Source organism: Dromaius novaehollandiae, chromosome Z, assembly GCF_036370855.1.
Source record: "Dromaius novaehollandiae isolate bDroNov1 chromosome Z, bDroNov1.hap1, whole genome shotgun sequence".
NCBI classification, from domain to species: Eukaryota; Metazoa; Chordata; class Aves; order Casuariiformes; family Dromaiidae; genus Dromaius; species Dromaius novaehollandiae.
This window is the reverse complement of record NC_088132.1, coordinates 61,088,624-61,114,175: the sequence shown is the minus strand read 5'-3', so window position 1 is coordinate 61,114,175 and position 25,552 is coordinate 61,088,624. Positions and strand designations below refer to the sequence as shown.

Below are 25,552 nucleotides of genomic sequence, written 5' to 3'. Positions count from 1 at the left end.
AGCAATGAGAGGAAATAGGTTATGGAGAGCTTTTCTTTTGCAATAGAAGGACTTAACTGAGCCTAAGGAAACAACTCGACATGGAAGTACTGGGTTCTGAGCATGCCCTAGGCCTGAGCAGAAAGGCTTTCTGGAATACAGTAAGACGGTGTGTAGCCATATGAGGATCTTCAAGGAGTCTGTCACAGCTGTGTAAGGAAACATATAAGGATCAGGTCATGTGTAGAGCTATACTTCACAATATATACCTCTAAGGTCCAGCAAATAGCAGGATAGGGATTTCTAGAACCGCAGGTTGTCCATTTTGTATAATAGTCACTCATGACCCTAATTTCCATAAGTCTGCTTTTTTGGAAGATTTATATTTAACCGTTACACAGCATCATACTGCAGGGAGTTCCACAATTTAAATTAAAGCTTTATATGAAGAAGTGCTTTCTTATAGGCCTATTCTGACAGTTTATTTGGATAAGATAGTTTTTGTGTTATGAAAAATAATGAATGTTTCCTATTCATCTTCTCTACAGCACTCTGTTATAGACTGTTTATATGGTCTCTTTTTATATACATATATACACATACATATATATATGTATATATACACATAAATATATATGAGCGCTTTCTAAAAACACTAGAGAAACTACTTTGTTTTTAACATTTTCTCTTCTCCTACTTACCACCCCCACCACAGAAGCAGACATCCAGGGTCAGTGAAATACTTGAGCTTTATAATATTAGTAATAAGATAAAAGGTAGTATAATACAAAGTATTTAAAACAGATGAAGAACAAAAAAATCCAAAGAGACAATGCCAGAAAGCTGAGCTAAAAAACCCTTAGCTATTTGAATAATTAAGTAACAAAACTGGCAGATAAATGTGTAACTGCATTCACTCAAAAAACACAAGACAGTGAATTTTTTGTTTAACATTTAGTAAGGCTTAAAAAAGTTAATTATGCTAGAACTTGCACTGAATTGTTCCCCCTTCATCACCGAAGTGTCCTTGTATCATCTGTTAAGCCCTCACATGACATACTCTGTTGAGCCCTGTGGAGGTAGTCTTTCATAGCAACAAACAGCTTAATTTCCCTTCAATCATTGCACATTTAGTTTCTTGTATTACCCTTTATTTTTCTATGAACTGAAAAATTAATAACGTTTATACCCCTTCCTGAAAACTGAATATTGGCTAAACTGAAATCTGATTAATGAAAGGCATGTTTTATTTCCTAAGGTTATCCTCCATGCAGATCTGCAGGAGTGGAACTTCCAGCTTCAATTCCAGGGTTAATTGGAGACTACTTGTGTGAAATTAGGCAAGTTGTTATCTGTGCACCTAGGGACTACAATAATGAGATCTATACAAAAGCAGATTAAGGGGACAATAGAATGCCTTCAGAAGGTAACTATCAGCTGATCTAACTTACAAACTGTAGAAATTTACAGAACACAAAGATGTATTGTAAGCCTTGATAAATCAGTTCTGAAAGTAAAGGCACATGCTATTAGGCAATATAACACAACATAAAAAGGGTCTGTTTAGGAAACATATGGTTGTAGATCTGCATGCTGAACATCTTCAGCTCTTTGAACAGCAAGATGTGTCAGCTCTTCTAAAAGTTTATTTTGAAACCAAGTCATGTTTTCCAGAGGTTTTGCAAACAACATATTGTTGAAGATGCTACTTCACTGGTAGTTCTAAATGTCTCCAAGGCCTCATATGGGGGAGTTTTGATTCTCTGAGTGCAACAAAATACTAAATGAAATTGAGACGAGTTAACTCAATCTAAGAAATGAATATAAAAAGTCATATGTAAAATACAATCTTTAAAGTCAAAAGGACGGTTAGACTTCTTTACTTTTCTTTATCTCAATTTGCATCTTATTTAAGCAACTGAAAAAAAATCAGAATGCAAATCTTGGCATCACTTGCAATAAAACTGAAAAACAATTGTAGCTATGAGCAGCTGAAGTTGAAAATTGTCTTTTTTCATATTTCACACTCTTACCAAATGCATGTTTTATTAAAAAAGAAAATCTATCCAACAGGAAGAGGTTGCTGACATGAAAAAAAGTTTACAATGAAACATAAGTACATCTTCCCAGTAAGTAAGAGCACTGGCGTTTTGTTTTAAAGTAAATGAAGTTTTCTCTATTGGTGAAAGGCTTCTAAGCGTATCCTGTTTGGATCTTCTGGATGTCTCAGTGCAATTCCGTATCGCAGCAGCAGCTCAATATAAGGTGGCCAAAACGAGTCACTGATTGTTAAATAGGGTTCATGTGGTGTACTCATCAATTTGTTTATAAGAATCTGGAAGACCAAAAGCATGAGATTTAGAATGTGAACAGAGCAGCTCAATTTTGATCTCCTTTAATTAAATTTATAGACAGGATTGTAATAATCATGGTTTAGACAGCCTACCTAAGAAATACAAGACTACAAGAGAAATGCAAGATCTGTTCAAGGTAGAAGTAAAATGAAGAACTTAAATTTAACTTCCCTATATATTTTCTGATGTAAAAATTAAAACTAGAATTCTCCTTTTATTCAGACTAAGTTCTTCAACATCTATCAAAAGTTCTAAAGGGATTTTAGATAGTGTAACTGTGTATACCTAAATAATCTGAACACGAAGGCAGTAAATCCTAACTTAATTAATGTTTAGTGTCTGTTAATATAGGGTTACAAGTATTAAAAAAAGAGAGAAAGCTACATTTTTGGAAATCACTTACCTCAAACCCATAATGACTTACTGCCAACAAATAATCTTACTCTTTCAGATTTTATCAGAGAAGAATGCCCATTCTTATGATTTTAACTATCTTCTCACCAATAAGATAATAACCCTCTGTCTTCTTAGATTGGAAAGATTTTTTTTTCTGCATTTTTGTCCTACTATAGCTAGTGTTAAAAATAAACAATTTTACACCTATGAGAAGTTAAACATCACTGTCGTAGTTTACAAGGTCACTGCTTCTTCACATTTTTTTGCTTGCCTCATAAAGTGGTAAGTGTATATCACTTCTTGTTTTAGCGTGACGACCACCCTACACCAGTTCCTCTTCTCTTACTACCTCCTTACTTCTCCTTCCTTTCTCAAGTAAATACAGTTAATGAAACTAAAAGCAAACATCAATCTTGTTTTCCTATTCTTTGAGACCATATGCCCTCATAATATTGCTCATGAGAAATACTGCAGACATCTACAGATGATTAAATCTTACCCATCCATGCTGCTCTCTCTACTCATCTTGGATACTAAATCTTTCTACTCAGAGCTTCTACATGTTCTAGCTCTCCAAATGTTAGCAGGTACAAAATATTCTGCCTGCCTTCTTACTGCTACAGAAAAACACATCAAAATCCTCATTACCAAACTTACTGTTTTTTCACCCATTTGTATGTTCAGAAAAATGCTGCCCTTCTGCTGCACTTCAGAACATTCCAAAGAATTGTTCCAGTTTATTTATTTTATACTCATTTGCCCCAATTCTTAATATTTACTCCAATACATTATTTTAGATCACTTGTTGCTCATTCTTTTTTGATATTTGTATTCCAAAATAGCCTTTACAACCAGCACTTATTTAAATATATTTCTATTCTATACATTGTTTCAAATCTTAAATTATTTCCCTAAATTCTCAGTCTGATAGGAATAATCTTCAAACTAATTAAAAGGAAAAGAATTACTGCCTTTGTAAAAAATATAGCTCATTACTGGAATAAAAGGCAGTATAATAAAAATTCTGAGGTTTGCATGAAAAAGGAATTTATTGCTTGTTGTCGTATCTTACATGAATTTAAGGAAGAAGGTATCAATATCCCTAAATAATATAAATGTATACACCCAGCTGGTCAAAGTGTATTTATTAAAATGTATACCTTTCTTATTTAAAAAGCAAACACACGGGCATTAAGGAGACGTGGTTAGGAACACATCCACTGACTGTAATTTTAGATATGAATTAAACAACGATAAATCCTAAATCTGTAATTGTAATACAAAGATGAGACTGCATTTGTCTCTTTAAGGAACTATTATCTGTATCCAAGAAAACAGTTTTGAAATTTAACAGGCACTTGAAACTAGAACCAAGTTGCTCAACAACAACAAAAAAAAGAAAAACAACATAAAACAAAGATAAAGCATGTCCATAGTTTAGGCCAAGATAGTTAAAATTAAAAATAAGTCTGAATTTCTGGAACTAGTTTGTTCTTCCAAATTGAAATCAGACATTATTTGGATACGTTTGTATTTTGGAGAAGACTAATATTATCAGAAAAATATGAAGGGCGCTTCTAGAGTATTAAGAGAACTTTAAAATTTTATTTCCATAGGGAACATGGCTATTTTAAATTCTGATTTGTTTTCCAGCTCTGCCTAATTTGGCATTAATAGGGACGCTGAGATACTTGAGGCATGTAAAATGAATTTGATGATGTAAGTACAGATTCACTGTCTGGACTTTAAACTAAAGCACAACAATGTCATAGTGACCAGATCTTAGCATCTTAACACCAGAATGTTGTTATTCATCAAGTTTCCCCCTCAGGGAAAATAAAAATAAAAATAAATAAAAAGGTGTTTTTCAAGGAGGTCTTACATATAAATCCTTATAGCTATCTGAAAGCTGGGGATGGGGGAGGAAGGGGAAATTCTATTTAATTTCAAATACTGTACTTAGGACAAGAAGGAAAACCAATGCTACTCAAAAGATTATTTTTTTTTTATGTCTCCCTCAGAATTATGCTATGCAATTCAAAATCATAATTTGTAATGCGATTAAAAATACCCACTAATCCATCTTGGAATCATTATAAAATCCTTTAGAAATACATTAATCAGATTTGTTTATTTCCCCCATATGAAATAAAATAATACTGTTAATTGAAGAGACTGCACATTAATTGGGCCTCCTATAACCATTATTATATTACATTTCAGAAATACTTGTACTGAAACAGTACAACACATAGCCTGAAATGGAACATATTTGTTGTTATTGGGTTTTTTTTTCTTTTTTAAACCACAGCATTTGTCTCAACTAATGTGAGCCACTAAGGCTCATAAAACTTTTTTTTGTTAATAACCAATGTAAAATTCAGAGTTTAAAGACTATTTATGAAATAAGAGATAATCACTCTCCAACTCAGTTTGTTGTCTATAACAGTCTATAACAGCTAAACTATTGTCAAGATTCTTGTAAAAAAATGGATTTTTGTTTGATAGAAATTAATATAAAAATATGATGTAACATTCCTAAAGACTATACTTTGATTTAACTATGTTAACTGTATATCATATACTCTTATCTTATTAATATATTGTGCTCATATCTGAGTATTACAAGATCCCCCAAATCTCTACATAACAAAACCATCTTACCTCTAAAATTTCATGCAGTGTTATAAGTTGTACAGCTGGCTCTTCAGAAGAGTTCTGCAAAGATAACCCCCACACAGCCAAGTTAAAAAAACAAAAATAAATAGTCAGGAAGAATCTTAATTGACAAAGAAAAACAATCACACAATTGCATAGTACACAACTGATAAATTTTACTTATACATTTAGTCATGGTACAAATACAAGTTACAAATACAAATACATTCATCCATCAGCTCAATATCACAAACTTTAAATGCAACAATATTCTTGTTAAGATTAACCTTCTTAACTGATTTTAGTACATCTACATGGGTCTACATTTAAATAAAAACAAGTATATTGTATTTATAAACACAGTACAGTAGAAAACATTCTGTGAATATTATTTATTAGGAGAATAATGTTTTTCCTCAAACTTTAGAGAAATTTTTGCAATGAGCTGCAAATCTCGCAAGGCTTAAGACTTTAGTTAATATTTTCTCATGAGTTACAGATGAGTATTTGTTTGCTGTTACTGTTGACTTTAAAAAACTTGGCCAAGTTTAAGAAATAGAATCAGAGAGTTTAAAAAAATATATTTCCTTGATAAAATATCATTTACAGTGATCCATTAGACAATTACTGGTTTCCATTTATGGCAAGCAAATCAAGTTATTCCCATTTAAACTGATATGAATTCTTTAGGCAACAATGCCAGCAAAACCATGCTGTTGCATGGTAAACTTGATTTTTTCATTTTTCAGTTTTATCAGTTTCCACCATCCATTCACACTCAACAAAATAAAGGAGATAATGCAGCACTGGTGGCTGTTTACTCAGTACTGCTGTTGAATGTTTTGACCCAAGTCCTAAAACATTAACAGATGGGCAGCACCTTACACAAGCTCTGATTCTGGAACAGACAAGGAAGCAAGACAATAAATAAGAATTCATGAAAGGCAAAGTCTGGCTCCTCCTTTCCACCGCAGAAGTTCTGCGTACTCTCAACTTCAGACAGCTACAAGGGGGACACACTGCTTGCTCCAAGGAGATTTCATTGCACAAATCACAATTGAGCCCTAGCTCAATAATGTGCATCTTTGTGCCTTTATCTTGATATCATGCAGAGGAAGTAGAGGCTACACTAAGAAGCTACAAAAGCTTCCATGGAGCAGTTATGAAGATACTTTGTAACCTTGGCTATTGTATTTCCCAGGCCAAAAGTACTACTTCATAACTTAAGTAGCGGGTTCAATACTTGTGCCTCAAAGGTAAAATTAGACTGTGACCTTCAGTAGTTATTAAAGCAAATATACACAGACTAAAATCCCAAGGATATTAGTGTAGAGAGGTTGCACTCTCACAGACCTGGCAAAATTGTCTTGCTAGGTTTATAGTATACAGTGTTTTATATAATTACATTATTTACATATTTTAAGTGCCACAGATTTAATAGGTATCTCCAATTTAACCAACATGTATAAAGTCAGGATGGTCAGCATTGATTTATTTATTTATTTTACCTGAAAGGCACCTTTCTTCTCCTTCCACAGGACAGTTTGATTTACATATAGAATATTCCTTACCATCTGACTTTCCACATTTCCTATCTCAAAAAACATGTCTTTTTCTGTCTAAGATTGAAAATGCAATATAACTCCTGTCTCAGTCAATGCCTATACCAAAGGGGTAGGGTCATGGCAACAGAAACTAATCTGGGCTGCTGTGATTCAGGCTTCCCTCCAACTCCCAATCCGGGACACCTGCACCAGCTGAAAGGAGGGTGGAACCAGAAGAGCCAGGCTTGGTGGAGTTTGCACTGGGATGGAACTGGGGCATCCACCCTGGAAGCACATTCCCATTCACACAGAACTATTCAGAGCACCAGAAGCTTCCCTGAAGGTGAAACAAGATTACTAACATACACTGTTATGTTGAATCAAGGACCACCTAGCTGATAATGGGTGTGAATAATATGTTCTTCTGAATCAATGTAGCAGTGAATCTCATTGCTAATGGAGACAATTTGTATTAGTGACACATTAAGGTAAAGAAAAAGTGGCTAAAAAAGGCTGCCCCTCCTGCCTTCCCAGTGATTAACTAATCACTTTAAATGCAGTTCATAGGGGACCTGTTGCTAGGCAGGTGAGATCAAATTGAGTCAAAAGAGATAGAAGAAGCTATGAATTCACAAGGTTTAGAAGGAAAAAAAAGACCACCGATCAGAGAAATAAAACTATGTTTTAGAGTTCAGGAAATACATGAATAAAACTAACAAAAGGTAAAAACCTGGCATGGAAATTTATCAAATTGATTTGTGTAAAAAGTAAAATTTATTTTAATTGTAGATGGTGAGCTACTGTGAGCAGGGTAAGGGTTGATTAATCTCAAAGACCTGGGGCAGTTATTTTTTTCCTTAGATTTTAGTAAGGAAAATTACATGGAAAAAGATAAAGGCAGGGCAACTAATAAGAAAGAAGTTCTAACAGTCAGTCATTATAACTGAGGCCAAGGGAAACAAAAAAAAAAAAAAAAAAAAAATCAAAGAGTTTGTTTTGCTTGGGGCTGGGGTGGGATAAATGAGATGCAATCTATTTCAGCATTCTGAAGCACATACATGAATTCTCCACTTCTCCTATTTAAAACTCTGCTGAATATAACCCCGAGCAACTTCATCTAACTTTGAAGCTGGCCCTACTCTAATGATGGGGTTGGACCAGAAGACCTGCAGAGGTCACTCCCAGCCTAAATTTTTCTATGACTTCACAGATATAGTAGTAAATGAATTGGTGTATCTTGTTAAAGGAATTTTTTTTAAAGAAAGTAACAACATATATGGAAATAAATGGACAACTGCTTGAAATGCAGAAAATGCAACAGGTTTACAAAAAACTGATAATCACAGACTAGCCTTATAGTTTCCTGGAAGAAAAATGACCTAAACAGATTTTTCTAGATCAAGGTAAAAATTGGGCTAAAAAATAGGAAACATGATTGAAAAATGACTACTAATGAAGCCCCTGAATTTTTAATTTCTTAAATTTAATAATGGCACAAAATGTAGGGGTGATCATACTTAGCAACAGCAGGAAACTGGGAGGCACTGATATTCAGAAGAACTGAAATAGAGGAATATGGGAATGACCTCAAAAACGGATGTCATATTTCTAAGACTGCATTTGATGTTTCTATGTGCAAGATCATGCAATTCCCCCTTAAAATAAGTATTTTTATTTTAAGTTCAGGGTTCATCAGTTGAAACAACATGAAGAAAAATACAGGAGTGCAATTAGCTGTTTATGAAACTATGAGGTACTAATGTTTTGTTTATAATACTGCTTTCTTCCAGTTTCCAAAGAAGATGAATTCAAATGGAAGCAAATACAGAAAAGGAGCATTAGGATAATGCAGGGAATTGAAAAGCTATCTTACAAGAAGAGAACAGGAAAGCTTTGCTAGTTCACTTCACAAAGCAAAGAATGAGAAGGAATATGACTGCCGTCTATAATTATATCAGGAGGAGTAAACACAAGAAAGAGAACTATTCTAAGGACAATACTGGCATAAGAATAAATGGATCTGTGCTAGATGTGAATAAATTTAGACTGGAAATTAGGAGACTGTTTCTAACAAGAGTACCGAGGCCCTAAAACTCCAACAGGAACAGTAGTAACAAAAAATATTTAGTTTTTAAATGGAGCTCAATCAGAGTATTAAAGAAATTATATTATGTGGTTGTCTGCAATAACAGGGAACTGGATTCAAGACATCCTTTCAGTCCTGTGTTTTTAAGTGTGTCTGAAAGCCAAATCAAATCCCACCTTTTCTGCAGCTTTTTTGTAACTACTCTTTTAAATAGTAATGGTGAAAGGTTTATTTTTACTGCAGACTTTGAATTTATTATGCAAAATACTCCCTGGCTGCCTATTTTCCCTAAAGTTTTAAGATAGTTTCTGGCCCAGTTTGCCTGAACAGGAAACTGATGGTTAACATTCTAAACTACACTCTAATTATAAACACTTGTCCTTATTATTGTTCCAGAAACATTGTTAGACAATTAAAATTTGCTTTGCCAAGGAAAATATGAATCCACTTGACTAGTCCAGTAAGAAAAAATGTGGAACAATTTAGAGTAAACTGCTCACCATTTCTAAATTTGGCACAACTTTGAGTCCAGTAAGAAACACAATACATTGCTATGCATCTTATTGGGTAAAGGATATGTGCATTAAAAAGGAAAATATCCAGTTGGGAACAGCCTTAAATAATACAAACTTGAAAAATATCAACTAAACATAAAGGATCAGCTAAAAGAACTACTTTTATTTCAAAATATAAGTGAAGTTTCTATGTCAGTGGCTTTAAAAAAGTATTACATCTAATTAAATAAAGTGAATATTCCAATTTTTAATATATGTATGTATACACACACTCTCTCTAAAAAACATATATATATATATATTTTTTTTTTTTTTAAAGAAAAAACGTACCTTTTTCTTCTTTTTAGCACTTCCATCTTCTTCTGGAAGGGGAAAATGCTCTTCTAGGAACTCACCCAAAGCATTCAAGAGTTCTTCCTTATATGTCCTTAGTTTCAGCATTTTATTTTTCAGTTCTTGAAATGTTCTAGTATCCAATATAATAGTGAAAACATACCAACAGAACATCAAATCCAATAAAATAATAAAAAAAATCAGTTAAAAAAATCCGTATTTTCTATTGTTTTAAGATCAACATCTTGAATCACAGACTATAAGCAGATTGTAGCAATATTTTCTATACGTTTCAAATATGTATTACTGAGTTATTTGATTTATTTTACCAAATAAGTAGTATGTTTTTAAGATTTTGACTACTTATTTTCTCCTGTTAATATTTAAATTCTTCAATAGGAAAAACTCAACCCTATAGAAATACCTTTTTTCAGAAAACTGTACAACTTGGTTTTTCATCTCTTCTTCAATTCCATTAAGAGCATCTACTATCTGCTGCTGTTCCTCATGCCACTGCTGTTCTCTTTGAAACATGAAAAGTAGGAAATAGAACGGATAGTTTTCCTGGACAAGCAAAACAATACTTTGCAAAAAAAGGTTAACGCATTTATAAATCCTAATTATTGTATTACCTTTTCAGATCTTCTCTCAGTTTTTTGTTCTTTGATTGAACTGTTGACAGCACCACTTCAAGATCATTCTTTACTTTCTGCAACTATAAAAAAAGTGAAAAACAAACCTACAGTTTACAGATAGCTAAGTCTCTAGTGTTTATGCTATGTAAGGTTATATCTGTATCTGATATATGAAGCCAGTTTTAAAGAGAGCCAAAATTATCTGTAATTTCCTAAGAAAATATTGCTATAGAGTAACACGCTAATTTAAAATTTAAATATTACTGTCCCCAGTTGCTCATTAATGTCTTACTGAGGCTCCTTAACATAACCTAGCTCATTTTAGCTGAAGCAGATTACGGAGCATTCACATGAACTGCTCATCTAATCTGATGAACCACTGAGGAGGAAAAACCTTCAGCACAAACAACAAAAAAAATGCACTCCAAAACAAAGATGCTGCAAGGAAAAATTGATTGCATTCATGAATTAAGTGACTGTCACTAGTATGAACATACTCGGAGAGTAAAGAGGGAGAAATACATTGAGACTATGGCAGCCAAAAGCAGTCCATAGGGAAAGTACACCTCATTGGGCTGGATCTTTCATCCTAATAGGTTACGTCTCTCTAACGAGTTAGGGATACTGCTGTGATTCGGAATCTTTTGGCATATTTTGTCTCCTTTTATGCAAGTTATAAGAACTGCTTTATATTTTGCTCAAACAAATAAAAATTCTGAAAATATTTTACAGAAACATGTGTTTTATACGTGCAATATCTGAAAAAAATTGGAACCCTCAACAAATTAAGTCACAAAATGGGACAGCAGACAACACACGCCATGGCAACAGACTCGGATGAAAGTATGTAACCAATCACCTTGTTAACAATGGCTTTTAGTAACAGTTGGGTTCCCTGATATGAATGACTCTAGAGGGAGGAAAGCCGCTATGAAAAAAACCAAAAAAGTAAGTGAAGCAAGACTATTTTTAAATAGCTCATAATCTTAATGTATCTTCATTTATTGGCCTATGTATGACTATTTCAATACCATACCACACGAATATTCTCAGCTACTGTTACATATCAATGGTCAACCAATATAATGTAACACTACTGCTAATATAGTCTTGATTTGCCCTTTCCTCCATGTCTAGAAGAGCTCAACAAAATATTTGCTGACTACTCCCACAGAAATCTAGGATCTAAGAATACCGACTCTTCTGTGCAACATATAATGTTACATTATTTTATATGAAGTATGAAATGCAATACAGAAAAACTTCTGCTTAAAAAAGTCATTCATTACAACTAGGAAACTTTAGTAATTACAACATAATTCAGAGGAAGAAAAACATTAAAAAAACTACAAAGCTTAAAGAAGCATGCACAATATCTTAGCAGTAGCCCATCACAAGCTAAGTAATAGAAAAATACAGGAATTGTATATACTTTTCTTGCTTTTTCAAAAAAAAAAAAAAAACCAGAAAATTAATATCCGTTAGCAAAAAAAGAGACTTACCTCTTCTTTTCCTAATGCTACCAGTACATCTGGATTGGTAGAAATTACTGAAAAATAAAATTAATTTTCTTTTTGCATTGTATAACAGACTTGTTTATACTGAAAAACAGTATGGTTAGAGACAAACTCACGTAGCTCCTAAAAAACCAGCTTGGCTATCAGAAGCAGTTTAACCATATTTCATGGTGTCCTGCTGGGCTACTCTACTGTCACTTTCCAGTAAAATAAACTGAATTGAAAGTGCTGTGTTAAGGTTTCTGGGTTATTTTTTATACCTCAGCTAGCTCAGGTATGTAGTGCTGAAATATAAAGTGCAGTCATACTTTACATTTAACAAGATACGCAAGCCTGATTTTTTCAGTGGAAGGGATTCTATCAACATTATCACTGGGGGAAATTAAACCAGTCTTGCAATTCCTCATAAAAACAGGCTCATCAAATGATTAAAGAACACTGAGAAGGATGAGTATTATTTTAATACCACTTTTCTCTGTGACCTGAGGTAAACCAATTTTTCATTGCATATCCACACTTTCATAACATTATTAAAACTTATTTGATCAGAAAATTTAGCCACGTTTTCTACAGTCCAGATGCCAACATTTTGCAAATATTTTCAAATCTAAGTCATATAGATGGCAAGATATTTCACAGAATTTCACAAAATCACAGACTAGCTAAGGTTGGAAGGGCCCTCTGGAGATCATCTAGTCCAATACCCCCTGCTCGAAGCAGGGTGACCTAGAGTAGGTTGCTCAGGACCATGTCCAGTTGGATTTTGACTGTCTCCAAGGATGGAAACTCCACAACCTCTCTGGGAAATCTGCTTGCTTGTTTGCTTGTGTTTGACCACCCTCAAGAGTAAAAATGTTTTCTCAAGTTTAAATGGAATTTCCTGTCTTTCAGTTTGTGCCCATTGCTTCTTCTCCTGTCACTGGGTACCACTGAGAAGAGTCTGGCTCTATCTTCCTTACACCTTCCCATCAGGTATTTATACACTTTGATAAAATCCTCCTCTGAGCCTTCCAGGCTAAATAATCCTCACTTGCTCAGCCTCTGCTCATTTGACAGAGTCTCCAGGCCCTTAATCATCTTCACAGTCATTCACTGGACTCGTTCCAGCATACCCATGTCCCTCCTGTACTGGGGAGCCGAGAACTGGACACAGCACTCCAGATGTGTCTCATCAGTGCTGAGCAGAGGGGAGGGATCGCCTCCCTTGAGCTGCTGGTGATGATTCTCCTGATACAGCCCAAGATGCTGCTGACCTTCTTACTTAAGACTTCATTTGTAACAAAAATACATTACATTTTACAAAGAGGTAAGTGTTATTCCAAGAAGAGAGTTGGTTTGGGGTGCGTATGTGGATTTTTTTTGTTTAAAAACTAAGAGATCAAGTGAGTGTCTTAGGTTTCAGTACTCCAGCACTTCTCCACTGCTTGAAAAGAATTGTAAAACCCACCAGATTCAAAGAATTGACAAAGTACACCACCATCCTCACTATTCACAAGAACAGCTATATGTAAGAAGATGAGAGGCCCAGCTAGGCCAACCCTGGAAAACAGCAGTACTCCAGGGAAAATACTGTATTATCTGAGCATGTGGTGATATTTCTGCAGAATGCTTCTGCAGAACCTAGCTCATGGACTTTCTGAATAAAAAATGAATTGCTGTACTTAATAGCCTTCAATGGACTCCAATCACTTCTCAACCAATTTTGAAACCCATGACAACTTTCAGCATCTGCATAAATGCATGACTTCAGAAAAAGTGAAGCATTTGAATCTTTCTATTAAAAGAATAACAGCTACTCTAACAGATTTAAATTTTAACATCATGGGGGTATTTTTATCCAAGTTTGGGCTTCAAATATCTAATCTTAACAAAAGCAATTACTGATAAAAACTCTCTTTAACAAAAAGGAAAATCCTTAACCTTCATATAAAGTATTAAAGGTTTCCTAAGAACAATAAAAGTACCATTTTTGATGAAGTAATTTTATAGTAGTTTTAAATCTCCACAAACTTTGAGAAAACTTAAATTAATAGTCTTAACAGCACTGTTTGTTCAGAGATGAAAACTGGTGAAACTTGAGCTCAAAATGCATTGTTACATGTAACAATGAGAGTAAAACCTCTTTTAGTCAGAAAATTACTATCTCTAAATCTTAACACAAAATTTGAGTAGAGTATTCATAATCAGCTTGTTTTTAAGCACTACAGGAAGTAGTGGTCAGTGCTATTATTACAGCAAGATTTCTTTAATGACATTAATAGCCTATATATGCGGGATCAAATTCATTGATAGGCTTTTATTCAAATTAAATAGAGCTATTATTAATATGTTATTATAATGTATATTATAATTATAATGAGTAAATTAAATATTTGCATTAGTCACTGGCATATCTGAAGAATCCCATAAAACTTTTTTTCCTGTGATGATCACGAACCATCACTATCTTAAGTTACGAATTTCCACTATTATTTTCTAACACTTGAGTTTTAAATAGCTTGCTCTAAGCATATGATCCCCAGTAATACTGAAGGCTGTGAAACTATTAGACTAGGAGGCACATCTTCCCAGGAAAGAATCATTAACCCTGTTATGTTCATTTGGTTCCCAGCTCTGTCAGTTACAGGTGTCAAGGCAGCCTCTTCAGCGGCTAGAATATCAGTATCAGAGTTGATCCCTTCACCAAGACTTACTTCAGTGAAGAGTCAGTGCAGATCATAAGATGCTGAGGCAGTATACTTATGGCAGCCACTACTGCAAAGTACACAGGCTGCTGTATCTACTATCATTTAAAGTTTTTTTTCAGTTATGATTCATTACACTTGCAAATGTAGGTTGCAAAAATCGAATGAATGTCACGAAAAATAGTCTACTGATACGTAGTACAATTACTAGGCAAAATAATACCAGATGCTAAGAATACAAGAGCAACTACTATGCATGTCTTTACACAGAAACTCCTACTTGTTAAAATAAGAGGAATTTGGCAGAATATTGATAGTTTGCGAAGTAAAACAGAAGTTAGACAGAGACCACAACTGTTTTATAAAGCTAAAAAAAAAAAAAAAAGGTTGCTTCCACTTTTTTATTCTGCAAAGGTAAAAGTTAAATTCTATTTTTAAGAGCCAAATGCTTGTTAAAAAGTTTTATTTTAGCTGATCTGGCAGCTCTAGAGCTACATAAATAGTATCAGAAATTGAGAAAGAACAAAAGACTAAAGTAAAAGCTTTGCAAAAATAAAAAAAATTCGCATTGTGGATTTAAGCCCATTTGCCAAGATTGTGCCCAATGAAGTTTAGAACTGCCAAGTTATAACCTCTGAAAATATGGTTTAAAATGGAAATGCTGACAGACTCTCATTTACAAGAATTGTACTGGCCATTACTAAAAACAGAAACCAAAGTAGCAAGACAGCCTGACATTCATGCTCTAAGTAAATTGTATGAAACCAATATTTCTACTATTCCTATTTATGTTCTTTCAGACAATGTTTCCAATTAAGCAACTCCTCCTTGAAAACAAACAATAGGTAGAAAAAAGCCAAGATGTAAAGCCAACACGAAAGATTTAAGCCCATCAGACTCTCCATTTTCATACAACCACTATAATTTCATACAAATTCTTTAAGGAACCTCGTTTTCTTTCCCTCAGAAAAGTAGCCAAAAAGAGAACTTATAAAGACAAAGCTTTGACTGCAAAATGATAAATTATTCATATCATAATATGCACAGATCATTTATCCAGTATAAAATTAAGATTTCTAATAATAAATCTTATTACCTGGGAACAAATTAGAATGTTTGAGCCAAGCAACTCAGCAAGCCAATAAAAATAGGTATGCCCCAAGAATATTTTTAAGCAAATAGCTTAAAATTTAAACAGATTACATATTCTAGTAACAAAACGCAACATCTGAAGTTATTTTACCCAGATAAAAATTACAAGTGCTTTCGATTCATCTGCAGCTTCGTAAGTCAGCAGCTTATTCAGAAACAGCAGTCAAACAGTATTTCCAAATTCAATTTCATACTTTTGGTCTACACACCTCGACTGACCATTCTTAGAGACAGGCTAACAAAGCATGTGAACTATAGATTTGTTCCAACAAAGCAGCAATACCTATTTCTAAGAAAGAAGAAATATTTACATTTTTTTCAACTCCTATTATTTGATCATATGCTATGTAGCACATAGATAAACTTTGACAGAAGCTGGAGAAGCAACTTTAACATTCCTCTGAAAACACATTCCAATTTGGCCAGGTTACAAAATATTGGAAATCTCCATTTGCTGTCTCTGTCACATTCCTATCATTTTGGAAATGCTAAAAAGGACAAGATTCTGGCACAAAAACATTCTAATGGGTCAATGTATGGATACGCAGACAGTAGAGTTACACCAATAAATTTTGCCAGGTTGAAAGATGCCAAAGGGTCCTTGACAGTAGACATAGAACTGACTGCTAGAACACTAATGACAGTTCAACATAAACTGTTTCATGAGTCTCCAAATGGAACACCTGAAAGACCACATTACTTTACCTGCACTTCAGTTCTGAATGGTTTTATTTTCACTATGCCTGGACACATCAGTCATGCAATGCAGCAACACCAGTTAGCACTGATGCTTTGTATAGAAGGCATCTTCAAGAACTGAGGAATTTATGTTTTGACTGATGAGACTGACAACTATAAAAGAGTTATCATTTGTCTCAGCGGTTTCTGCTTCTCAGGATGAACAAGTGATCTGGATTCCTGTGTGGTTACAATATGCTGAAGTGTCTTTTATCACTTTTTCTTGATCTGGAATCTCTGAACCCTGTTAAATCCAAGCTAGACATTTTATTACACTGTAGTGGGTTTACCACCAAAGGTTTACTTGAAAGTTTCAGCTAGCACATCACAATACAACACACTTCTGTGAAATACTAGTTTTTTTAAAAAAAGCATGGATAAAAATATGTTTGAGTGAACTACTGTTGAGTTTGTTATTAGTACTTGCAAAAATTAAAAGTATACTGGGTTCTTAAAAGACAACATAAAGACAAGTTTGTTTTCCAAGGTAGTTCTATCCTAAAAAGGAAGAACAGATAAAAGATGGAGAAGAAACAATCACAGAAAGGACAAACCTGAAGAAAAGTAACAGTATAATGCACTTCTGTGATTTAGGACAAAATGTTTTCAGAGATCTGCCAGCACTTATTTTCCCTTTAACTGATTGATAAATGGTAGGAATTATGCATTCATTTGTCCAGAATCAAAGGATTAAGTCATAGGATAATTCACTTCGAGGACTGAGGTGCTCAAAGAATATAGTGTAACAACCAGAAAGGAAACATATCTGCTACTATGGAAGCATTTCATTTTGTTTTTAAGTACTTATTGCATAATAATATGAGCAACAAATATATTAAACATATGTTCAGTCTAAGATGCCTAGATGAAAGATACTTTGTAAATGTAAGGTATACTCATAAACTTTTAAGCTGTAATACATATTAAAAACAAAAAACCCCAAAAGAAACAGAAAACTTACTTTCAGGACTTCTTTTTTGCCATTGATTATACTCTGCTGTTAAAGCTTTCACTCGCGTCATTAACAAGGAAAGCTGTATAACAAAAAAAAAAAAAAAGCTTCTCTTGAAGTGTGCTGAGTTGCGTTGGAGTTAAATGAGGTAGAATGGGATAAAAATTCATTTATTAGCTTTATACAGCAAAAAACAAAAGAGCACCTATTTACAGGTATCACAAAACTTATTTGTTCTTTTTTTCAGAAGGGGTAAATCAGAAGCCTTCACAGTTGGATTTTTTCCTTCATTTCCTCTACAATATCAGACAATTGCAACTGAAGATGAGCCACTAGAAGCAATGACAATACTTCACATACTCCTTCCTAGATGTATGGCTGATATACATGCTGAAGGTTAAATGGACTTCAGTTGATGTGTGTAATGATTAAACAAAAGCTTATCTTCCAAATAACCAAGAGCTGAAGATGATACCTATCAAAACTACATATGTGGACTCCACAAAAAAATGCTTAGGAACTACTGCTCTAACTCACTGTAATCACTGAAAATACAGGAGCAATAAGACAAAACACCAATCCAGGAAGGGTTATCAAAGGAAAAAACCTAAACAACCTTTGATTTAAAAAAAGTACTTACTTTAATATTTTAACAAATTCTGGAGAAAGAAGAACGCATTATTACTATTCCACTTCCTGAAATTGGGGGCTATACTTACAAAATATTTTTTAAATAGATTATATAATACATGTACATATTACAAACTAGTAATCTGATAAGAAATGAAGCATGCTTAATTAAAAGTGTACTGTTTTTATGGTCAATCATTCCATAAAAGGTACTGCAGATTGCAGTTGGCTTTTTGCCACCTAAAAAAAAAAATAGTCAAGAAAAAAATGTGCTAAGAATCATCATGCAGGATTTCAAAATAAAAAAACACCAAGAATTGACAACTATAGTTTGGCTTTTCACTACTCAAAATAACTTTTAAGAGTGCATCTTTAAAAGTTTTAAAGTTTTAGGCAGAGAGGGAAAAAGAAAAAAAAATTAAACATCAAATATTTTGTATTTTCTATATCAGCTAGTGTCAACACTTCTGTAATACTACAGCACTACTTCTGAGAACACCCTCAGCTCATTCTTTAAACTGTATAGTAAAAGTATGTACAAAATGTTTTGGATATTCCAATAACTGGACTTAAAACATACAAATAAATTAATACCACCATTCAGCAACCTTAAATCAAGGACACTCTTTTCAACAGAAAGGACATACAGCAAAAAAGTATATCAGACATCTCTGTTATACCCTATATATATTCCCATGAAAATATGCTGCTTATTATGTATACCATTAAATTGTAGACTAGAATCAGTCCCCAAATGTAAAGCATAAAACCACACAGAGCACACTGCATGATTATAATCTTCAAGTGATTAAGGGATAAACACTGGTGACAAGGTCTGCAGCAAAGAAAAACCTACAGCTTCCAATAAAATACATGTGACTGTTAGGACAGTAATATGATCACACAAAAGTGCTGACAGTGGGTCTAACACAACCTTTTCCTCTCCTCCCTATTTTCTATCACGAAGTACAATCTGACCTTCCAACTCCATTTCATCACTGTCTTGCTTTGACAGCTTTCAAGAAAAGCACAACTCCACAGTAGAATTTAAGAGTATTAATTACATGGTACAATGTGCTTTAGTAAAGCTGCAAAGAAACAAAAAATCCTGAGTCTATGCCCAACTAAAATGATACAAAATTTATTTCTATTTCTAGGATTTCATTCAGAGTTCTAAAAAGAGAAAAATACTGTATTTTATACATTTGAATTATACATCTTTATTTTTTATTTATTTAGAGTAAATAATGGTTTAGAAAAGTTTATTACTAGCTAGAGATTAATGTTAGTAATTAATGGGTAAATATCTGAATGTATTCAACAGATACATCCCTGAAGAAAAGTAATTTTGTTAATCATTCAGTCAAATACACTGAATCTACTCTCTCAGTATGCTTACTGAAGTCACATAAGATGGAAATTTATAAAACCTAACAATTTTATCTAACCAGCTAAAAGTTTGATTGTTTATATTCTTCCAAATTCAGGGTGCACATATAGGTTTTATTTTACAGGTTCATATTTAGAATTTACACACACCTACAGAGTGAGCCAACATTGCCTTTTTCCATATTCTCAAAAATGTGAGGGATCCAGGAATTCAAGTTCATGCACTCAATGTTGCTCAATTCATTTCTAATTCAAGCACATAAGTTTCCTAATGATATCCACCAATGGGGAAAAACAATACAGTCATTTCCAAGAAAGACGTTTCAGAGTAAAATTAAAGGTATCTATATACAGTTTCACAAATGACACATACACTGACTAAGAATTAGTCCAAATGGCTATTAGAAGTTAGATGCCGCTGCATTTTGCTGCTAATGTTGGTTATTTATCAGGTTGCATGGCTAGACTGCAAGTAACCTTTTTTGCTATATGTAAATGCAACTTTTCAGCATTTGCTGGACACTAACGTACTTCAAAATAAATCAAAGTTAAGAAGAGTAAAGCTGACTGCTTTAGACACTAAATGAAGATGATTTAGTTTGCTTATTTTGAAAACATAATTTCTTTAGAGAAAAGATTTTGTGGAGAATAAAAAAAATATATTGTCTTACCTTGGCATCTGATTCTGGCACTGTTTCTGTTCCTAGAAGTGTTAGTTTGCTTTGACACTTGGTAGAAAACAAACAAAACAAAAAACAGCATTTACTTTCTCTTTTCTTTTCTAGGAGAGAAAGGTGATGGTTAAAAATTCCAATAAAAATTGTTTACTATAGGGGGAAGGAGGGGGGGGAGGGAAGGGTGGGAATTGATTTGGCTCCAAGTAGTCTTTCAGAGCCTGACCCAAAACAGCAAAGACATATTTTGAAGTTATACTACAGTAAAAAGGTGGAACTTGTTGAAAAGTAGAAAAGCAGCAACTAGCAAGAGAGGAAGTATGATCTGAGGAAAAAAAGTGCAACTTATGGGGGAAAGGTTTATAAGAAAACAGACACTGAACAGAAAAAGAAAATAAGAAACTGGCAGGAGACGAGTCATGGACATGGAATAGGGAAGCTGGTATGAAGTTAACACAACTCGGTACTACTATTCTGGCTCTGCAAACAGAGCAATCACATTATAATACCTGGTTTTTGTTTTAACTTATTTAGCAGGGAAATACACTGTATGCTTCAGAAGTGGACAGATTTTTAGAAGGGCACTACATCAGATCCCATTGACCATAACAGGATGTATACCGAGTCTGAAATCCAGGCTACCACAGATGTACAAGGCATTAGTAAGAGACATCTGCTAAACTTTTTCTTTTTTTATACCCGTTTATGCTGACAGTAATTCTTCCTGCCCCACTGCAGCACAGGATGCATTCTACTGAGTGTATTACTAAGCAGTGATTTGGAAACCTTACTGTTCATGTTTGGAAATAAACACATGAAATAGGATTTTTCCAGTAAAAAGTGCTAATGCTGATGCAATAATTGGAACGTTACCTCATAAACCACGTAACCTGAGGAGGTAATTCAACAGCTATTAGTTCTTTAAAATTGTCTGGTGAAACATAATGTTTGCATCCATGATGCGATAATCACAAAAATAATACAAATCCTAACTGGTTTTATCAAATTCCAAAAATACTGCATATGATCATTTCCTTTATTGTTTTGGGGCTATTAAACATTTTAACTTCCCTTTTATCTGAAAATTTGAAAGGAACATTATATCCTCTGAGATTAAAAAAACCTGAAGGCAAACAAAACATCCATTGCTAACTTTTTACGGTACTTCATAATCTAGATGCAGGATTCCCTAACACTATACTAGGATTCCTATATTTTTCATTTCTTTATATATACATGTGTGTGCGGGTGCACGCAGGCATGTACAGCATTTATGTAATATAAAATATGGTTATATGATACATTATAATATACATATATACACCTAAAATATAGGAATCCATATATATATATAAATATAAATTACACATATGTATATTCCTATGTTATATTCCCTGCCACAATATTAGGATATGCGTGGTGCCAAATTCTTAATAACACAACTGTTCAGATTATCTCATCCAATAGCAAATATCAACATTTTAGTTGTTTTTGAGATAGACTTTTTTATATTTGAGGCCTCAGTTTGGTATAGTGTTTTGCTTTAATCTACTTTAAGATTTGAAGTATTTTTAATTCTGTTCAGTTTCTGATATTTTTAATGCCTTGTATTTACAACAAATACTACATAAAATAGAATCAAAGCAATTAAGACTCTCAAAACATAATTTAGAACATGATTTTTCATCAGATCCAGAATAATCTCGTGAATGCATATTATTCTCTTGCAGATAATCTTTGCAGGGATTTTGCTTTACTTAAAATATTCAAATAAAAACAGCTTGCTCTAATGTGTTACTATAAGCACACTGGACCATGTGTCAAGAGATACATATTTTATTCTTGAGGATATAACTGTTGGATTGTATGAGTGTATGCAAAATGCATCACCCTTCTAAGCCTCTCCTTCTCTTCCCATCTCCTCCTGTCTCTCATTTGTTTAAGACCGTAAGTATCTGCAGACCGCAATTGACTTCATTTTGTATGAGACTAAAGAGAGGGGTATTCTCAGTCTCGGTTTGCTGGTACTGCCACAACACAAACAACAATTGTTTATATTTTTCTTAGTTTTAGTTTATGCTCCTTCTCTACTTAAGATTTAACTAAATCATAACATCAGCACACTGTAAACAGAGACTGACATTGCAAGGCATTCTTCACCCCTGTCAGAATTTCTACCTCTGGCCTTTGAAGGTGGTGTTCGTGTTGGTGTTATTGTGTGGGGATTTGGGGGGATGGGGGCCAGGGGGAAGTGTGGTGATGATGCAAGGAAGGGAGGGGAGATGAAAGACAGAACACTGAGAAAAGTTTACAACAAACCTAGTCTCCTACTCAGAACTGCCATACCTCTTCCATCTGCTTCCAAATACTCTCACATTCATCCAAGAGTTCTTCTTTGGCATCTGTGTGACACACTGACTCACTGACAGTTTCTGGAGGTACATGCTGGTAGTCTGACATCCGTTCTGGTAATTTTTCAGCCTATTATCAAACAAATAGAACCATTACCACAAAGATTTACAATACATATAAACAGGATACTGAATCATACCTACTACTTTAAGACAAATACGTAACAGAACAAACTCTTTGAATCCATGAAGTTTTCAGTTAATGCCCCTGTAATTCTAGACAGCAGCTAATCATCCAGTAAAATCAGCTAATGGTATTACTGAAGCCAATTTTGAAACAAGATAACAACACTGTTATTTTTTTTAATTGAATCACAATCTTAAATTTTCAAGACTACTATGGATGATCTGCACTTGTGGGGGGTTTTTTTTGTTCTTTTTTCTGATAACTTTACTAAAGAAACAGTAAAGAAATAGTGTACATCCACAAAGCCACACTCTTCTTCCAGATACCTGCAAAGGTCATCTTCATAGTCACTTTTGCTCTATTTTCCAATAAATGTCAAAAAGACTGAATTCGACTGCCTTGGAGATTAATGAGAGAAAGCAAAAAACAAAAGAACCTGAATGATATGTATGCTACTGAATGAACAGGGCGCCAGGAAGGCCAGGAAAAAAATCATCACAGGTAAAATTAAAAAGTCTGAGGAGCTGTTGGGTCAAATAGAAACACATATATTGAGAAACATGATCCTAGTTAAGTCTATAAAGAGAAATATAAGTGACAACAGCAACTAAGGGGGAAACAAGAAGGGCCAAAGTGGCACTTAAAAGAAAAAATGTTAAAGATAAAACAACCAATAGGAATTTCCTAAATATAAGAGATTCAGAAAGCCTTTAGAAACACTTAAACATATCACTGAACCTACCAAATAGCTTGAGATTAAAAGGAGACAGTAAAGAACAAAGATCTAATGAAGAAATAAATGATAACTTTGCCATCTTGATGATGGAGAAATCCTAAGTCAACTGTTTGTTCTTCCTCAGAAAAAAAAGAGGTGTCAGAGAAAGATATACTGAACAAATGAAAAATTTAATTCCAAAGTTCAAGTATGCTGCAGCAGAGTGGCTAACAAAGAATAATAATGTCTCACTGAACACAGGAAGTATTCTAGAGTATTGAAAGGTAGCAATACTTCTAATAGGCTATCCTGGCAAATTTGCTGCATCAGTAATTAAAAACAGAACACTAAAAAAATCTGGATTACCATGATCTGATAAGGTCTAACGAGAACAGTTTTTGCAAAGGAAAAATCATTATCTTCCTAAGAGTCTTGGAATGACTCCATAACACAAAAGAGAACTAGCTCACATAATTTATTAAGGCTTCTGAAATGCCTCCAGCAAAGTCCCCCACAGAAGGCTAATAAAGAAGCTAGGCAGTCTTGAGATAAGATGTAAACTTTTGTTTCAGACTAAAAACTGGCAAGGAGACAAACAAACAAAAAAAGTCTGAATAGATCATTTTAATTCTGGCAAAAAGCTAGAGGGAGCACTGTGTCAGTCAGGTAGTATGGATTTAGCATGAAGGATCTGCAGTACAGCTGACAGGGCCCAGAGGAGACAAACAAGCAAAATATAATGACCTGCTTTGGAAACATTTGAGAGGGGGGAAAACTCCTGTCCCCCTTCTTTTCCTCCACTCAGTAATAAAGTCAAACCAAAAGAAAAACACTATGTGAGATAAATATCTCTGAATACACAGTGAGAAAAATCAAAAAGTTTAAAGTAACCATTATAATTATTTTATGATTGCTGACCTTTGAAAGGTTAATGGTAAGGATTTTAAACAAAATTTCAAAACATACATGGTATGGAAAATAGTATAGGCCTCTGTGGAGCAAGACAAATCAACTTGCAGTTCTTAACAGTGTGCTATGTTAATTACTTTATAAAGTATATATAACCAAGTGTCACATTTGTTTAGATGATTTTCCTCAGAGCTTGTAGTTAAGAGATTTTCTGTGTCAAAATATTAGGTCTCTGTTTACACTCCTTACCTGAAAGCTTTTTGTTTACCCATTGTAGTTCAAAAACACAGAACTTTTTCATCTCATAAAAATACTAAACAAGAAGTAAATCTATTAGAAACTGAGCTACAATGCACGCTTGTCCCTGCATGCATCTTCCTTCTTGCTCCCTTTCAGAGGTATATAATTGGGTAAAAACATGTTCCCTCCTCCCCCCATAATTTCGCCCCCATACCATTTTTTCATAAGAAAAAAGGTGTTTTGTTTCATGCTTTCAAAGTTTTTGGAAAGTTCTTTCACACATGAATAAGGAATACCAACGTAACGAAGTGCGCAAATGACAAATATGTAATCTGTCAGGGCGAGAAGAGACCGTGAAACTTGAGACCTCTAATCAAGGCAAGGGAATATGCAGACTTTGTGCAAATTATGTTTAACACCAACAAATACAGAATAACCATATACTGGAAAAAATTCAGAGATGGGAAAGGAGAGCAATGGTAGGCCTGAAAAAACCGTTAGGGAAGAAAGAGTGGAAGTCGGGACAGCGCACCTCGGCGAGGGGGCGCACACAGCAGGGCGCCGGTGACACCCGGTGAGGTGAGGTGCTCTCCTCCTCCCCCCCACAAAAGCCAGAACCAGGGGCAGCGAGAGGAGAAACGGGAGAGGCCGACAGGCCCCGCGCGGCGCGGCGCGGCCCAGTCCAGCGGCCGGGAGCCGCCGCGGCTCCTCCGAGGGGCCCCGGGGCGCGGCCGGGGGGCGAAGGCCGCCCCTCCCCCCTGGCCCCCCCGTTACCATGGCAGCTCCGCGGCTCTCCGCGCGGCCCGGCCCGGTGGCTTCCAAGTCTGTGCGCGCTCCGCGCTCACTGGCTGCGCCGCGCCGCCCGCGAAGTGGCGTCACTCTCGGGCGCCGCGAAGGGCAGGAAGGTGGTGGCG

The 25,552-nt window shown here is 34.6% G+C and overlaps 1 protein-coding gene and 1 long non-coding RNA gene across 3 annotated transcripts in view; one reads left to right on the top strand and one right to left on the bottom strand.

The window, feature by feature from the left end:
• Positions 1-20,164, top strand: part of LOC135324732 (uncharacterized) — a 44,909-nt gene extending 24,745 nt beyond the window's left edge. Inside the window, exons 2-5 of the long non-coding RNA XR_010386015.1 lie at positions 11,233-11,343; positions 12,909-12,989; positions 13,074-13,323; positions 17,791-20,164. This is a non-coding gene — a long non-coding RNA (uncharacterized LOC135324732). The remainder of the gene's footprint in view (positions 1-11,232; positions 11,344-12,908; positions 12,990-13,073; positions 13,324-17,790) is intronic.
• Positions 711-25,547, bottom strand: LOC135324731 (centromere protein K-like). 2 transcript variants are annotated; one of them, XM_064501602.1, is made up of 10 exons: positions 25,413-25,547; positions 22,583-22,717; positions 20,234-20,290; positions 17,553-17,625; positions 12,003-12,049; positions 10,498-10,580; positions 10,290-10,388; positions 9,863-9,998; positions 5,394-5,447; positions 711-2,314 (listed from the first exon to the last, which is right to left on the bottom strand). In XM_064501602.1, the coding sequence occupies exons 1-10, from the start codon at positions 25,413-25,415 to the stop codon at positions 2,156-2,158; spliced, it is 846 nt and encodes a 281-aa protein (XP_064357672.1). In that variant the 5' UTR covers positions 25,416-25,547; the 3' UTR covers positions 711-2,155. The 2 variants fall into 2 exon arrangements, with proteins under 2 accessions (XP_064357672.1, XP_064357673.1); XM_064501603.1 differs by lacking the exon at positions 25,413-25,547 and adding an exon at positions 25,171-25,400.
• Positions 25,548-25,552: the final 5 nt, after the last annotated feature.